At 38.3% G+C, this 17947-nt stretch overlaps 1 protein-coding gene across 6 annotated transcripts in view; it reads right to left on the minus strand.

Moving 5' to 3' along the window:
* The window catches only part of SGIP1 (SH3GL interacting endocytic adaptor 1), a 235658-nt gene that overhangs the window by 107558 nt on the left and 110153 nt on the right, over nucleotides 1–17947 (minus strand). For 4 of the 6 annotated variants that reach the window (XM_061184056.1, XM_061184061.1, XM_061184057.1 and 1 more), the window contains 4 exons: nucleotides 14128–14191; nucleotides 9141–9165; nucleotides 6101–6172; nucleotides 1742–1798 (listed from right to left, as the gene is read on the minus strand). In XM_061184056.1, the coding sequence (XP_061040039.1) occupies nucleotides 1742–1798; nucleotides 6101–6172; nucleotides 9141–9165; nucleotides 14128–14191 (218 nt within the window). The remainder of the gene's footprint in view (nucleotides 1–1741; nucleotides 1799–6100; nucleotides 6173–9140; nucleotides 9166–14127; nucleotides 14192–17947) is intronic. The other 2 variants (XM_061184058.1, XM_061184060.1) reach the window with 1 other exon arrangement.

A 17947-nucleotide genomic window follows, 5' to 3' on the forward strand; every position in this document is an offset into this window, starting at 1 on the left:
TCCTGTGACCCAAGTATTTTTTAGGACTAAGCAAATTCGAGGGAAATTCTGCTTCATTTAAACACTTACATGTTGACAGGGACAGCACTAGGGTTTAGAGTCTAGATGGGGTAGCAGAAGTACTTGATGAGTAATTTCGTATTTTAATTATCATGCTTCTTGTTTGCTTAGAGTATCCCATTCCTGTGTATTAAAGAATTCTACAAAACATAACAAAAATCTTTTTGGGTGAAAAAGTGTTAATTTTGAGAAAAGAAATCATCCTTCCTTAATATCTTTAGTAACTTCCCTTATAACATTATTTGTGAACAATCTGGATGTAGGATAACACAGGGGCTATCATAGATCTAGGGAATTAAACTGCTAAAAATATCAAAAGATCTCAATCCTGGGAAACAAATATAAGAGAGGACCAGGTAATGAGGTTGACAGAATGACATGTTTTGGACTGCATGGGTGGCATGAAGAATTTACCTTTTCTGAGCTTCAGTTTTCTTTTCTCTAAAATGCAGATAAGGTAGTATTTACCTTCTAAGGTGGTAAGAATTCAGTAGCATATAATATTATAAATCGTGGTAGTTATTGTAAAAATAAAATTCTTCTTATTAACAAATGTGCAAAAGCATTAACATCAAGCTTAATTCTTATGAAAGGGGAGGCTGGGTCAGACAGTCACCTAAGGTATAAGTACAAAGGCATTCTGTAGGGATTGTGAATTTGGGCACTTATTATGCAATGGAAATGATTTTGGATGTGAATATGGTCTACACGTTTTCTATGATTAGAAATCTAAGAGCCATTGTGTCCATTCTGTTGTGGTTGGTGAAGTGTGTGGTGATGAGGTTAATTGCTTTCTGGGGGAATTATGAGGAGAGTTTAGGTCTCAGCTGGGATTCACCTTCGCTCCTTGAGAAGCAACAAGTCATTGTCATTTGACCTGCGAAAAATCTGTACCACGAGGCTATAATAATTATCATGAGCTATAGTATGAATGTTTGTATTCCCCCCAAACTTATATGTTGAAATCCAAACCCCAAGGTGATGGTATTAGGAGGTGGGGCCTTTGGAGGTGATTAGGTCATGAGGCAGGAGTCCTCATGGTTGGGGTTAGTGACCTTATAAAAAAGACCCCAGTGAGGTTACAGCTAGAAGGTGTCTTTTATGAACTAGAAAGTGGGCACTCAACCAGACACCAAATCTGCTGGTACCATGATCTTGGACTTCCAGGCTCCAGAACTGTTAGAAATAAATATCTGTCGTTTACAAGCCATTCAATTTTTAGTATTTTTGTTAGAGCCACCCGAATGGACTAGGACGTTATGAAATCAAGGCCCAATACTCAAAGCTGCTTAGAAATATAACCAGGACTGAAACATCTGGAGTTAATATTTTAAAAAGCATTTTTTGAACACATATTACAGGCTAGGCAGGCTACTGAAATATTCTGCAAATAATTAGCTCAATGAATCCTCGCAACAGTGCTATAAAATAACTACTGACTTCGTTTTTGCTGGCCAGCAAATAACCAAAGCCACACATAGGTGATATATGGAGGGGCCAGGTCTTGAACCCAGGTCTAATAGACTCTAGTGCTCTTAACCGCTATACCATGCTAACTGTGCCGGCACTTCCTAATGAGATGCTTCACTTATTTCTGTGTCTTATTTTAAACACAAGAATGCCTCGACTCGTTTTCACATTCTGAAATATTTATAAAGACAAACAGTCTTCTGATACTCACATATCTTTCCCAATCAATTTCCGCATAAAATCCATTTGGTGCCCCATTGCTTTTCTTCTGTAATAAATTTGAAAATACGTTTAGAAGAGAAACAATTGAACGAAAAAAAAAAAGGAACAAAGAACACTTCACTCTTATCTGTATTGAGCAAGAGCTATCAAAATCCAACACTAGAAAGACAAATTAGAACAGCCTATTAAGCAGCCACATTGGTGTAACTGAATGGTAAACTGAGCTGCTGTGACACTGCATAAAAGAACTTACACACTTATTTCACAAAAGACTGTAGGATACCTAAGCATAGAGATATTAACAACGAGCTGTTCAAATTTTATTCAATTACTAAAGAGTCAGCAGCACCTACGTTATAATTTAATCCTCTATACCTTAGGGGATATACCCAGATGTATATTTAAATGGAAACATTTTGACTTCTACATTACTCTCATATACAATTAGTTCCAACATATCCAAAGAGGATTCATCCAAGTCATTAACGCATCTTCTTTTAACTTTTCTGACACTGACTCAACTTTTTCCTAACCACCCCCTTGACAGAATATAAAGGAAATCAGCTCCAAATTAGTTAACTCAGCCTGTAAGTATTAAAAATAGTGCTGATATTCTTTTCAAGGGGCTTTTCTTACCAAATTATTAATATAGAATTTGAGGATTAAGAGTGGATTTCTATCATCCAGGCATCCTAAGCCTCCATGAGCACACATCATTACAGGTGACTGGGTATCAGCATTGTTCTCTCAGGATTGTCTTAAAGTTCTATTTTGGCCCCTAGTACAACCATGACATGTATGGCCACAAGAACTTGAGCAAGGATGTGGCATCATCCAAATTGAAATTCCTGGGATTCTCTACTTCTTGTGAGCAAAGGACAAAAACACAAATGAGGTTGGTAATGGACAGTCCATTCAACGACATTCCTGTAGTTAGCACATGGAGCAACAGTGTGTCACAGAGCACTCACAGATTCCACAACACCACGCATCAGATGCGGACATGACACACGAGGCTTGAGGACAGGACACGTAATTTTGCAGTCACAAATGAAGGCCAGTGGAAATAAAATGTGAACAGCTGACACTTAATTTGACAAATAGGTAGGAGAAGAAAGCTTTGCATCTATGCATATAGGATCACTAGAAAACCAAATCAGAGGTAACCTAGTAACCATCATCACTGAGTAAGACTTACTGCACGTTGACTGGGCACTCTAAGAACTAACAGTAGTTTAGTAAGGGTGAAGTGCCTAGGGAGTAATGTGTTCATTATCTTCCTCTCTCTTCCTATACACTAATACTGCCCTGGAATTTACAAATGCACCAACTCTGCCCCATCTCCACCAACCAGCGCCCCAGAATGCAGGACTGGTACCCCTCTTCGTGTGTGTCTTGCTCCTGACAAAGATTATGTACTTTGTCAGACTACATCATTTTAACCTTCTCACAGAATTGCCTTCATTGAATTAGTGCTTCAATGACATTCTTTCTTCTTTGAACAAAGGTTGCTTTAAAAACCTGCCACATCAACTCTGCACCTGTATAAGCTATGAAGCTGCTTTTGAGGACATGGTCCATTAAATAACGTGCCATCTAATAATAAAAAAAAATCTCTCTCATAGTGAATGGGCATGGTTCCTATTTTCTTTTTGTCATATTTGCTTTCTTTTAAAATTTCTACTTTACCAATCTGTTTGCATATGTCTTCTTTGCAAAATTCTCCAAATCCTTCTTAGATAGCATGTATAATAAATTCAAAATACAAATGTAATGTATAATAATCAGAAATCAAATAAACTAAGCTGATCCCAAAGAACTAAACTGATGAATTTTGTGATCAGTATAGAACTATTAATAGACCTTTTAGTTATCAAACAATTCTTCAATACAAAGAACTGTTATCTAAAAACTAAAGAGATTAGATAAACTACTGAGTTCAAAATTTTCAAAGTTCTACAGTTGTTTGCTTCCATGATAAGCTCATCTCCATAATCAAAGCCTTTCAAAACCAAGATAGTTGATATGTTCAGCTAAACAAAAACAAAATAAATATGTGTGTGTATGTTTCTTTCCTGACAACATATATCCAACATTATGACTAAAAAAGTTCCTCGATTTTTTGAATTTTCTAGATCTGGGCTGAGTGAAAATTTCCCAGTTTCCATGGAAACGAATGGAAGATTGAGATAAAGAGAAAGCAAAGCCTATAAAAAGAAATTTTCCTTTAAAATAGGAACATTTTAAACATAAGTACTAAACACAAACAACAAATCATAAAAATACATTCTTTGGGGCAGACATTCAAAACATATGCAAACACACACACACACACACACACACACACACACACACACACACACAGAGCTTCATTAGAGAAATTGGCAATTTGGCCTCATTCATACTAGTGAATTCTTACAAATATATTTGGTTTTGCAAGTGGATATTATCAAGTTAAAGCTAATCCAGAACCTGGCTGAAATTCTTCTGGTCAAACTCCAAGGAAGAAACAATTCCCCTGGTTTAACCATTTAAGCAGCTCATAGTGGTAATATGGAGGTAATGGCTCTATTGATTTTCAATTGGAAAACAGTGAAAAAGCAAGGAAGTATGTAAGTTAAGTGGGTAAATATTATTTAAAAACTAAGCTTACTATTTAAAGCAATGTTGGCTATTCATCAACATATAAACAGTGATTTTTCTCTAGGACTGTAATTATTTATTCTTTTAATTCTTTTCTGTATTTTCTAAAATTCTACAATTAGCATAAATAACTTCTACAACTTGAATATATGACTGTTATTTGAAGATAATTGAGGCTTAACAGCAATGTGGATCATGTTTTAATAGGTATTTTACTTTGGTCAGGTTTATTATCTGCTCTCAGATAATATCATGGTTTAAATCAATAAACGTAGTAACAATTGTGTTCAATTACACATTCATCAAAGTTCTTAATTTCCATCGTGAATGCTCTTCTTTTCCAAGGTCAGATCATGGCCACATAGCTTTCCTTGGCAAGAAGTATTAAAGGCACATGATACACCGCCTAAATATAATCGTTTTGCCATTGAGACAGACTTGACTCACTTTGTATAGAACAGCACTATCCAATAGAACTGTCTGTGAAGAAGTAAATGTTCTGTATGTGTGGTGTCCAATATGGTAGCCACTAGCCACAAGTAGCTGTGGAGTACTTGAAATGTGACAAGTGTGACTGAGGAACTGAATTTTATTTTATTTTTTTAAATTAAAAAATTATTTATTTATTTACTTAATTAAAGTATAGTTGATTTACAATGTTTCAGGTGCATAGCAAAGTGATTCAGTTATAAATATATATATATATATACATATATATATTCTTTTTCAGATTGTCTTCCATTATAGGCTATTACAAGACAATGAGTATAGTTCCCTGTGCTCTACAGTAGGCCCTTGTTGTTTATCTATTTTTATATATAGTAGTGTGTATCTTTTAATCCCAAATTCCCAGTTTATCCCCCTCTTTCCTTCGGTAACCATAACTTTGTTTTCTATGTCTGTGAGTCTATTTCTGTTTTATAAATAGGTTCATTTGTATCATTATTTTTTTTTTAGATTCCACATATAATTGATATCATATTATATGATATTTGTCTTTCTCTGTCTGGCTTACTTCACTTAGTACGATAATCTCTAGGTCCATCCATGTTGCTGCAAAGGGCATTATTTCATTCTTTTTTATAGTTGAGTAATATTCCATGGTGGACTATTCCATGGTGGAATTCCAAGATGTGGTGTATATATGCACCACATCTTTATCCATTCAGCTATCGATGGACATTTAGTGAAGACTGAATTTTAAACAGCCACATGTGGCCACCGTGTTGGACAACACAGCTATAGTTGTTGCATAGTCTGGGACACGATCAGCATCCCAAGTCCATTGTCAAGTACATTAGATCCCACAGGCCAAGGTCCTGCCAAATTCCTGATGTTACTGAGATAGTGCTTATCCTAATAAACAACTACTCAATTAGTATGATGTTGTTTATATTACAGCCAAGGCTTTCTTACAGATAGCATATTCTTTTTAAAATTTGAATCCCTGTCCTTTGTCTAAGACATAGGAATCACAGGTCTCTTATGCCTGATCACTTTTTAAAAGTATATTCGGATGCCAACATATAGAGTCTATTTGGTTGACTTAAAAATTGGCCCTGGGTACTCAGGAAGTAATTGGGAAACATTATCTAAGAAAGAGTCTTCTTAAATGCTACTGTTGTTTTTTCAAATTTCAAACTGGGATTTTACTCACTGTTTCTACAACCCCTTGGATATCTTAAACTAAAATCTGTTTCCTTACCGAAACTTTTTTTCCTCCTTCACGTGCGCACTCTGCTTTGTTATTGTAGGGTGGTTCATGTGGGCTGGGCTGCTGGAATTGATTGTTTTCATGTAGAAAAAAGTTGTTAAAGGATCTGTTTGTTCTTCAAGACACATATAAAGAATCACATGGAGTCAGCAAGCATACCATAGAAGAAATAATGTCTAGGCCAAATTGTAGGGCCTACCAATCTTGGCAGGGTTCTTGAAGCAAAGAGTGGACTTTGGGGCCCATAATGAGGCTCTATTCAGCAGGCCGGTGTGGCTAGGCCAGGAAAAGAAGGGAAGGAGGAAGAGGCATCCCAGGCACTAGGGATGATGTGGATCTAGTCCTCACTCAGCCAGCACTTAATTTACAGGTAGAGAACAGACACCGGGACACATCAAAGAGACTGAATAAAAATGGTTGTATTTCTAATGGACGTCTGAAAAGGCTAGCTCCATCATATATTCCCCTGGATCAAAGCCTTCCTGGGAGACATCGATACACACAGCACACACAGTTGACAGCTCCAAATCCGGACCCTTTCTTGCACACGTGTTCAGGATGAGCAGAGATCTCCTCACAGCAACGGCCGTGACCCCCAGTGCCCCCAGTCTAGGTGTGGATGGAAATCTGAACTGCTTAGGAAAAACTTAGAGTGTATCCTGCACAAAACAGAGTTTGTCTCTGGGTTAGACTGCATCATCACACACAGTTGCCTGAAGCTCCAGACATTGAGACAGACAGCTCGGCCGAGGGTGGGCATTTTCAGCCAGTGGGGAGCAAGGCAAGCCCACCTTGATACATGCAGCCTCGCCACAGAGCCTCTGTAGATAAAAACTCAAAAGCAGTGTCACCAGAGATGGGCTCCACTGGATTTTTGAGAAACTGAATTTAAATAGTTAAATCTATCGTGTGGCCCCTGCATTGACAAAGTCGTTTATAAGCATGAAATGGGTACACCACAACCTGTATTTTGTAGAACCACATTAGTGAAACCATAAATTTCAACTTTAGATATTCAAAAAGCAATAATTTGAAAGCGAACTCAGCCACATAAACGTGGACTGGCTCCACAGACATGAGGTCTTAAAGAAATCAGTCTGAGTTTGAAAGAAAATCAGGTTGAGATTTCCAGGGACTGAATGCGAACAGAAACTTGGACCCCTCTAGCACTGGTCTCATAAGACGTTCTCAATATTTGGTGACCGTAGTATGTGGAAAAAACTTGAGGCACATTTCCAAATAGTAAAATTAGCAGCTGGCCCATAATTTCCAGTTACCTAGGAAGCTGTACACCCTGTTTCTGAGAACCTGCATTTATTTCGAATGCAGCCTGTTTTCCAAACAGGTCTGTGTTATTTCCTGAGAAATCGAAATTAAATAATTCCTCCTTCCTAAAATCATGACCATTCATGGCATTTCCAATTAAGGAACAAAGAAGGCACATCTGCTGATAAATAACTTGATGTGACTGAGAATGGTGACAGTGAAGGAGGATCGGGGAACTCAGGGATGAAGCCCTGACTCAGGGTGGGCAAGTCCGCAGAATCATGGCTGGGCTTCTTGACTCAGCACATACTCAGAGGTGCCTGCTACACGCCCACCAGGGCTGTGCCAAGCGCTGGGGTGCATGTTCTGCTCGAGATTTAAACTCGTGGTCCCTAGAAGACCAGAGAACTCTGAGATAGCAGTGGGGCCTTGGGAGACGATGAACAGCAGGGTGGGAGGAGCTTTAGAGAAAGGAAAAAGGACAAGACTGAGGGTGCCACAGGGAGAGAAGCAAGAAACAGCAAACCAGCCTGGAAGCAGCAGGGAGGGAAAGCAGAGACTATCTCACAGAGCCTTGCAAGGGTCAGAATGAAGGGGACAAGAGAGCTCAGGGAGGGGACCAAGACAGAAGCAAAGAGAAGACACAGAAGCAGAGAGTACCTGAGACAGAGTTAACGAGAGGGCTCTGAGCCAGAAGCAAGAGGTGAGGAGAAGCTGAGTCTTCTGGGTCTTTTTTTTCCCCTGCTGAATAGAGCCTTGATTATAGTGTTACCCAATGTCTGATAAATTTCAGTCTACTTTCTTAACATTTCATGGCGAGAACTACATGAATGCAAAAGGCACCCCAAAGCTAAGAACCTTGAGTCAAATATGGGAGAAAAACTCCTACCATAGCTGCAATTAACACCCCAATTTAGGTCTAATATTATAAAGGGTGATTTTTCAAGAAAATATTTTTAACTATCTGGTTTATTTTCGTTCCCACCTCAGCCCAATGAGCCTAATGCGAGTCCCTTTTTTTTTTTCCTTCAGTAACAGCTGTTCTTTTGAACCTTCTGAATAGGCATCTGATTTAGATTTGAAGGAAGTCATTTTAGAAGCTGGTGCAAACTCGCATAAGCACAACTCGGATAAATCCAAGCCCATGCACCACAGATTTCTTTAAAAAGCAAGAAATCTGGTGACCAGCAAGGAATCAGAGTTACTGTTGAATCTAAACCCAGTGGACACATTTTCCTCCTCCAGGCTGTAAATTCAGGCATAAATGGTTTCAAGACCATTCCCTACTTATGAATTTAACATAGAAAATGTATCTGCAGCTTAACTGCAAAAGAGGAAGAGGTTCTTTCAATTTTATTGGATCTCAGATCCATTATGACTCTGTGGCCTCTGCTGGAGAAAAACCTTCTCATATAAGGAGCTCTTATATCATTAAATTGGAAACGAAATAACAGTTGATGGTAGCAGCCCCTGCAGGAACTGTCTGGCTTCTGACCCACCACATTGATGACTGGTTTGCTTGCCTACTCTGGGGCAGGGTTTTTGGTGAATGCAATAAATAAGTTTAACTTGACCAAGACTGCATTTATGTCCCATGCAATGACTACAAAATTTACAACAAAAAAAGTTGTAATTGAAAAGTCATTTAAGCTAATTTTTTTCCCTTGCAGAAAAAAAAAAAAAAAGAAGAAATGGGGCTTCAAGAAATTTAAGCTAGCATAGGTTGAAGTGCAAACCTACTAAAAATGGTCATTTAAATACTTACAATTCCATCTCTATCTGGTGAACCTCTGTAACAAAAAGAAATTGGTAGCTATTAGGAAAATGAATCATTCTTGCTACATAGTCTCAAGTATGACAATAAGAATCATTAACCACCTTTCTCCCCCCTCTCACGAGTTCCAACCCCAGTAAACCTAGCTAATGAAAGCCAAATCAAAACAGATTGGTTGAGTGATATTTGAGTGTGGGGTGTGTGTATGTGTGCGTGGGAGGGAGAGTCTCATTAAAAACTGAAATCCAAAAGGCACAAGTTGCTGGTGCAGTGTCTTGAGAGGAGAATTCATTAAGAGCTGTCCCACTCAGCAGCCTTCTATTTAAAACTACCACCAGGAATGCAAACCCATTTGTTCTCTCTCATCTTCTCCCCATAAGTGGTCTTGAATTTCCCCTTATAAGAAGGAACTTCTTATACTTATAAGAAGAATTTATAAAACTACAAAGTAGTTTTCAACTTACTTTGAGAATCTATATTTTCTTCCATATTTCTAGAGTTACTGCTCCCTTGATTACAGGAGAACAGGAAATGGAGGGCAATTTTGCTAAATGGCTTGCTTTGATGACTAAAGTCCAGGGTATTTAATCCATGGTGAAGCTAGGCTGCAGTGCTTAAGAATAAGGGCTTTAGAGTAGGATGAATCCAGGTGTCCAGACTCCACCACTTATTAGCTCTCTGACCTTGAACATATTGCTTATTACTTAGTTCTCTAAGCCAGCTTAAATATGATAAGGTATATAAAGAACTTATAATGGTTCCCGACACATACTAAGTATTCAAAAATGTTTGTTTGTTTGTTACAGGTTTTTTCCTCCTCTTCCATGATGTCTCTACCCTAGGAACACAAAACTGTTCACTTGCAGCCATGTTAGACTTTATAGCAATAGAGGAAGGGTATTATTATTGTTACTTTGGAAAACTGAGCTGGAGGAATCAGAGAAAGAGAGAAGAAAAAGGGTAGTCACTTTATAACTTCTTATATTAATTCATTCTGTAAGGAGCTAGAAAAATATTATTCTATTAACATGGAGACCAGAATTATGCTTAGATGGGGACCTGCATTGTTTGGAAGAAAACTTTAGTAAGTGTTTGGGTGGACTGTGAAATCTTGAAGAGTTTGGTGTGGTTGGAACTGTTCCTTAGGAGGTGGGACCAAGTGTCAAAATTGTTTATTGCTTCATAGGGTGGGACAGAGGAGAGAGAGAGAAATGCAGAGTTGGTGGGACATCTTCTTGGCTTCAAGATGTGATTTCCCCTTCTCCACCAACACCCCCTTCAAAATTAGCAGAATATTCTACTTGGATTACAAAGCACTTGATGGGAGAGCATCATTTTCCATAATCATTTCTGTGTCCATGTGGATGCAGGGATGAATCAGTGATACAGGGGCTAGAAGCAGAGAGGACCCTGATATTGAAAGACCATGGGAGTTGACAGAAATCTTAGGATCTTTGGACATTCGCTGGCTATGGGAAAAAGTTGGTTCAAAGAAATTTCATCTAAGATAGAAAGATAGGAAGAGTCTTAGCCAATAAAAGTTATATATGATTCATTGAACAACTATTGAGTGCTTATAATAGGCCAGGCACTAGGCTAGGGTCAGGAGATAAAATAATGAAGAAGACATGCTCATGATAGAGAGAATGAGACAGGCAAGTAAATCCAGTGGGTTATTATGGCCACAGTAAACCCAGGTGGTAGGAAAGTACAGAGGAAAGGTACCAACCCACACTCATCAAAGTCAATTTTCCCTAGATTTGTACACTGCAAAAAATGAGCATTTCTTACTAGGATTTCAGCCTCTGCTAAAGGAACTGATAGAGAGGAGATTGCATCAAATTTTGCATAGGACACATCCAGAGGCACTGATCCTCGTGGGGTTGTCTTTCGGGGCAGGTGATAGATGTGGAGAAGACAAGGCTCTGGAGATAGTTCTGGCTGTGGTGTTGCCCACTATTGGTCCAGGTAGAAGGGCATAGCTATAGGGGATCTTAAATGGGAGACCACTTGGTCTCATGCATATTACAGCTATAGGGATGACACTTCAAAAATCTTAATCAGAATAATTGTAATTGTACATAGCAGCGTTGGTGTCTATTCTGATCCTTTGTCTTATCCACTGATGGAAATGGGGCTGCTGCTTCTCCGTATGACAGCAGTAAGCATGGTGGTATAGAGCACCAGCTATAGTGCCCGACTGCCCAGGTTCAATCAACTTAGATTTCCTAGTTGCATAACCTTGGACCAGTACTTCACTCCTTTGTGTCTCAGTTTCCTCATCTATATAACAGCCGTGATAACAGCATATAGCTCATAGGGCTGTTAAAGGATTCAATAAGTTAATATAAATGAAGAGCCCGGAATAGTACCTAGAACATAGTAAATACTCATTAAATGTTATCTAGAATAAAGTTATTATATAAGCTGACCTAGGATGGGGAGTAGAGAGAGAGATTTTAGCAGCCTCAGACAATGGGGTATGTGTCCTCGGTTTATTTCCTAACCCCCTCTTATTAAGTTTTTAAATAATTTTTTTTTCTTTTTAACAGCAGACCTATTATATTTACTGATTCTGTTTTAAAACTGATCATCTACCAGGGACCCTTTGCCTCTATTTTAAAAAGTGACAGTCACCTCTTGCCACTGCTGCCTTTTCTCTTTTACCTTCCTATTGGTCTTGAATATAATTTTGCCCATCTATTCTTTTTTTTTCTGGGTAATCAAAGAATAGGCACTTGACTCTGGACTTGAATACTGGCTCCATGTCTTATTTTTCTGGGTAGCCTTCAGCAAGTTACTTAATTCCTTTTGGCACTGATTTCTCATCTCCAAAATTGAGATATTATTTCTAACCTTATTGAATTACTATGAGGATTAAAAAGGATATCAGTACATACAAAATACCCTGCACAGGGCCTGCCACTTAGCACAGGCTCTCTCCTTTCCTCTTTCTATCAGCCATTGTAACGATGATCAAATCAGGAAGCTCTGGTTCTAACTCCACTCTATCTAAGGACACTCAATCAGTTGAAGTTGGAACTGGCAGCTACCATAGCAGGTTACTTGGCAACCCTCACGGAGTTGCAACAGCCCTGAAAACAGTTTGTATCAACAATGTTTCAGTGATCGCAGACTAACATAAGCATTACCTAAATCTGAAGGGATAGCACATTGCCAGAACATTTCTCCAGCCTTCTGCAAGAATGATATATGACCCAATTAGAGAGCAGGGGCTCATGAAAAGCAAAGGCTTACACTAAACGTCTTGTCCTTTGACCATCACTGCTGGCAGAAACAGTTTATAGCTAATTTGCTATCACCTAAGTAAACTGGGGCGCTCAGATGATAAGAAGTAAAGGACAGATGCTTGGGATTTTACAAGCAAATGTCTTGTTAGAGTACTTCAGAGAGCTATTGGGCATCTACACAAAGCCATGAAGAGTAACTTCCTCATTTTCATGTTTTTAGAAGTGGTGATGGAAGAGTGGTACTTTGGCCACCGCAAATGAGCTCAGCCTGCCCTGGGGAGGTTGTTTGACCTCTTTTTCCTTTTGAGCGAGCTTTTTTCCTTTTTAATTTTCTTCACACACCAGAGATTATGTGTAGTCAGTTACAGAAACCATCTCAAAGAAAATGGATTTGCTTTCTGCTAATGATGTTCTCCTGAGATGTGTCTAATAGTGTCCCCCACAACACATGGCACATTGCAGGTGGCAAAAGATTCTGTTGACAGACGGACTGCTACAGTGTCTGGCCTTTTATGGAAATTCGATTCCATCTAGCGCAAACTGAGGCCCATTAGAGGAAAGTGTATTCTAAGTCTGTGGAGCTATTGGCAATGCTGGAACCAGAGCCCAGGTCTTCCGACTCTGGTGAACGAACCATCTCCTATTCTGGTTAATGTTTCAAAATTGGCAATTTCTTAAGAAATAATGAAAATTATATAATGCTCAGAAAAATTTTTTTCTAATTTAATCATTTAGAAAAATTGGCAAGACTAGAATAAATGCAGCTTCCATGAAATAATTATTTACCAAAAGAAAAAACACAAAGAAAAGGTAAGAACAGGGGACTTAACATTAGATATCTGGACAAAAAATAGCTTTTTACCCCCCAATCCTTTACAGTCTCTGGTTTAAAAGCCTTCAAGGCTTCAAGGTCGCCCACTGCCTAAGGAAGGAAGCCCAGACACCTCAGCCTGGCTGGTACTTAAAGCCCTTCCTATCTGGCCCTGATCTCCTTTCCAGCCTTGCCTCCCACTATTACATTTACGTGCAGCCGACAAGTAGACAGACTGCTCTGTTTAGCTTGTCCTGAATACCTACTTGGCTTTTCCACATCTCTGCTTTGGCTGTTGTTCCCTTTGCATGAAACGCATGTCCTCATCTTCTTGAAGGCCAAAATCAAGGCTCCTCCCTCTTTGAAGCTTCACTGATCATCTATTCAAATATGAGCTTTCCCACCTTCCAATTCCCCAGAAATTCCATTTCTAATCGCTCCTAAGGAACTTACCACGTATTAATTTGTATTAGTGATAATAGGAGTAGTGGCTGCTGCCATTCGCTGAGCGTTTACTAAGTACGTGTTACCACGGTTGCCATATCAAATGTTAGCTCTTTTAGTTATATGAAAGATACTTCAATTTGCATGATAGATATTCTATTCCATGAATTATAAATTCACAGAGGACAAGGCCACAGGGCAATTCTCCGCACCTTGTGATAAAATTTATGCACGATAAAAATGTACAGAATGAAAAGCTAAAGGTACGAGATCAACATAACCTTTTTTCTTTTCACCTGTGCCTAAACAACTATTGATTTTTGCATTTTCTAACTTTCTTTCAGGGATTCTTGCCAAATAAGGGGTTTAATAGGTTCATTATTCTGCTATACAGCAGACCACACCAGATCTGCGTTTCCACACGGTCACAGCCAGCTGATGCTGAGCAGTGGTGCTCTCCTTAAGTACATACGTAGAATCAGTGTCCTTTTCTTTCTTCCGTATTCCAAAGGCCTTCCTTGTACGTTTTTTCAATCCTGTGGGAAAACAACAAAAGGTCAAAAAATCTATTTTCTATTTGAATGTTCCTAGCAACATTCAAGTGAACGTATTTTTAAAGTTGCAATATATTAGTTAAATTTGAATGTTCAAAGAGCAATGAAAGTTTCTTCATGTGTATGCATGTGTGTGTGTGCATAGGATGCATTATTGTTTTTCAACAGATGCTTATCAAGGACATGGCACTGTAAGTTCTTAGCACTATGAGCAATGTAAGAATATTAAAAAAATGGAAAGGAGATCAGGACAAGGTACAGAAAAGTTGGCAAGCTTTTCTTAGACTATTGTTAGTCATTGCCCAAATTGGCACTGTGCCAAGAAACCCCATCACAGACTTAGAAGAACAGTAATGTCCAGGTTAGACGGATTCTTGAGACTGGGATAGTTCCAAGACAGAGATTATGTAAACCATACGAGAGAGCCACATTGGCCTGACACATCTTTGTATCCCATATTCCCAGTTCATCTTTTTCCACTTCCTCAATTCGGTGGCTATACTGGATTCTCTCAACATCCCCAATATCTGTACTCCTGTATCTCTTTTCTCCTTATGTGGTCCTTGCCACTGGCTGAAATGCTTTTCCTGTTTTGTTGATATTTACAACTTCCATATGTGCCTTCAAGGCCCAGTCAAATGCCTCCTCCTCTGTAAGGGCCTCTCAATCTTAGTGCTGTCAGAAACTGACTATCCTGTGCTCCCCCAAATGTTGCTGTTATATGTATTACAATATATCAAAGCATTCCACTTATTAGTTCCTATGTCAGTTTCCCTCATAGACTGTAAGCCTTTCTAGGACAGAGGCCAAGGATACCCTCGGTATGTCCTCTACGCCAAGTAGAGGAACCAGATAATATTTGTTGATTTAAGATGTCTTCCAGGAAGCATCATTCAGGTGGTATTGGGGTAAGAAGGCTCCTTTTCTTCCATCCTGGGCAAACCAAGCCTAGTCTTGTATCTTCTATTCTTCTCCTGTCAAGGCTCTGTCTGGGATTCCCATCTCCCACGTGTCCTGTAATTACATATGTGGCTTGTGTTTCTCATGTTAGTGAGTATTATTCGAATATACCAATGCCTATATATTCAGAATCTTAGACTTGTTACTGGTGGTTTGGAACTTCATCCTGACAAATTAGAGCTGGAAAAGTCACAGACGTTCAGGATTTGTTTGGCATTACCAGGTGGATCAAGGGGGAAAACACTGACAAAATCAGAGATTTGATGACATCTTTTTTTAAGACATGTGAGTCAGCCCAGACCACTCAGATGATCTGAGTCATTCATTATCTGGCTCTTAGGATACTACTCAAATATAATCTCCAAGATGCCTCTGTTTGTCTAATTTTGCATTTGAATAGTCATTCCATTTAAGATGTTTAGGTCTTTAAAATGTCAATGTTTGTTTAAAAAAAAATCTCCTCCCACATTAAGCTATTCTCCATTATCCTCCACATGAGGAGTTTATAGAAAACTTATTGACATTTAAAACTACCCACCCATAATATTTAGGAACACCTTCTCTCCGTTCATTTTTAATTTTGATTGTGAAAAACTTCTTTCTTCTCACCTCTAATTGCCTTATCTCCTTATAGGGACAAAACATTGTAGCTAAAATCATCATTTTCCTCCTATAATTTTTCTTGGGCTTCAAGTCTCTTAATTGGCTTCTCCATGCTTCTAATTCACCTTTGGAGTCACAATGAATGCTATATTCACCAGTCACTACTGGTTTTTATAGAATTATAAACCAAATGCTATTATTATCTTATGTTTTCAAATTACTCTATTTTCTGTAACTTGACCATGAGACAAGAGATAGCATGCCCTACCAAACAGATGAGAAAATACAGACAAATTCCAGTAATTCTTGTATTAAATTAGTAACAGAGCAGGCAATAGTAATTTTCCATAGACTCTGTCCTGTTTTTGACCACCAAACTTGGATAATAGCCAACATGAACTAGGTCATGAACATCACGAGTTGTCCATTTTCCAGTGAAAAGTGCCCTGGATCAAGCTTCAGGAGACAGAGTCCATTCCCAGAATCATTTCTAATTGTGTAGATGAGTATGAGTTACATTCTTTTTGTATTTCCATCTCTCAGTGTACAACAAATCAGCCAGTAATAAGGAATGAAAGAATTTGCATATGTTCACAAAATGCAATGCCATTCTGTAGTTTTAGTTTCACTGAAAGTCATATTTCACATATGTAGAATACATTCCCATATATGGAACATAAATAGGAATACACTAGAGATGTGACATTCCAGAAAAACAAAACTAATCAAATTATTGAATATGAAAAAACACTGAAAACTTTTCCCCCTTGAAAGGTGGAAAGATGCGAGAAGTTTAGAAAAGTATGAAGAAAACTCTGAAAGACTAAAACAAGGTTATGAAATATAAAAGTTATTCATATCTTAACAGCTTTTTGAGAAGACCCAGGAAGAAACAGTCATACCAACCATGTTAAAAGTGAATGGAGAGGTGTGGTCAAGTCTTTTGAGAGTTTATTTAAAAATATTCAAAGAAATTCTTCAGAAGACAGCAAGGACAGTCAAAAATCTTACAGGAGTAACAAGTTTAAGACACTATGTCTGGTAACATGATAAGCTTAAAAAACAGTATATCCAATGATTTTTCACTTCTGACTCCAGAATAGTGCAATTGTTTTTAGGCTGGGTCATGAATTTTTGTTAACTACTCTTTACCAAAAATGGGAGAGAAAAAAAATCAAGTGCCTTTGAGAAATGAGGTGAATAACTTTTCCCTTGCCAATATCAAAACAAAGAGATCTAAAGAGAAAGAATTTTAAGGTCCTGATGGTCTGGGGCTAGAATAGTTTTCTTCCAAGCTATGGAACTGAGAACATCCTCCCGCGTGCATGCAGAACTGGGTCAGAAGTCTGGCCTGTGCCTCTTAGCGTCTCTTCACCTAATTTAGATTCTTTTAGCTTTCATCGGTATTATGGGAGAAGCTAGCAAAGTCTGGGAACAACAACAACAACAACAAAATTAAAAATAGACTGAGTTTTAAGAGGGTAGGAAAGCTTATTTCAAAATAGGTAGTCCTGGATATGATGTTACAAGATAGTGAAATAAAGAAACATGCAGAAACTGACAATAGTGACAGCACAAATATATATAGTAATATTTGTAGCTATCATTAGTGAGGTCCTACCTATGGGCCAGGTACCAGCTGCTTTGCGTATGTTGACTCATTTAATTTTCTTACAAACCTTGTGAAAAAGTAGGAGGTGTTTTCTTTGCAAATGATGAGCCTGAGGGTTCACCTGAGTTAGGTTTTATTTATCATCATCTCTAGGGAGGAAATTGGAGGCTCCTTCTCCCTCCATGGATCCCCAAAGTACTGCTGGACTCTGTCCTAAGTTCCTTTACACTCTCTCCCTGGGGCAATTTCATTCACTCACATGGTTTCATTTTCCATCTGTATGCAGATGAACCGTAAATCCATAGGTCAGATCCAGTACTATCTCATGAGCTTCTGGATATACAGCATTTCTTCTCATGCTCAAACTTCTACAGATAGACATCAGATTTCTTTGAAAGCCTTTAGGTGCCTATAATATATATACATATACATATATAATATATGTATATATATATACATATATGTAATCAAACCTCTAAAGGTATGTCCAATCTATTAGTTTACAATTATTTTCTGAATAAAATTCCCCTTAAAATGAAATAGTTCTCCATGAACTAATGAAT

This window comes from Eubalaena glacialis, chromosome 3 (assembly GCF_028564815.1).
Source record: "Eubalaena glacialis isolate mEubGla1 chromosome 3, mEubGla1.1.hap2.+ XY, whole genome shotgun sequence".
NCBI classification, from domain to species: Eukaryota; Metazoa; Chordata; class Mammalia; order Artiodactyla; family Balaenidae; genus Eubalaena; species Eubalaena glacialis.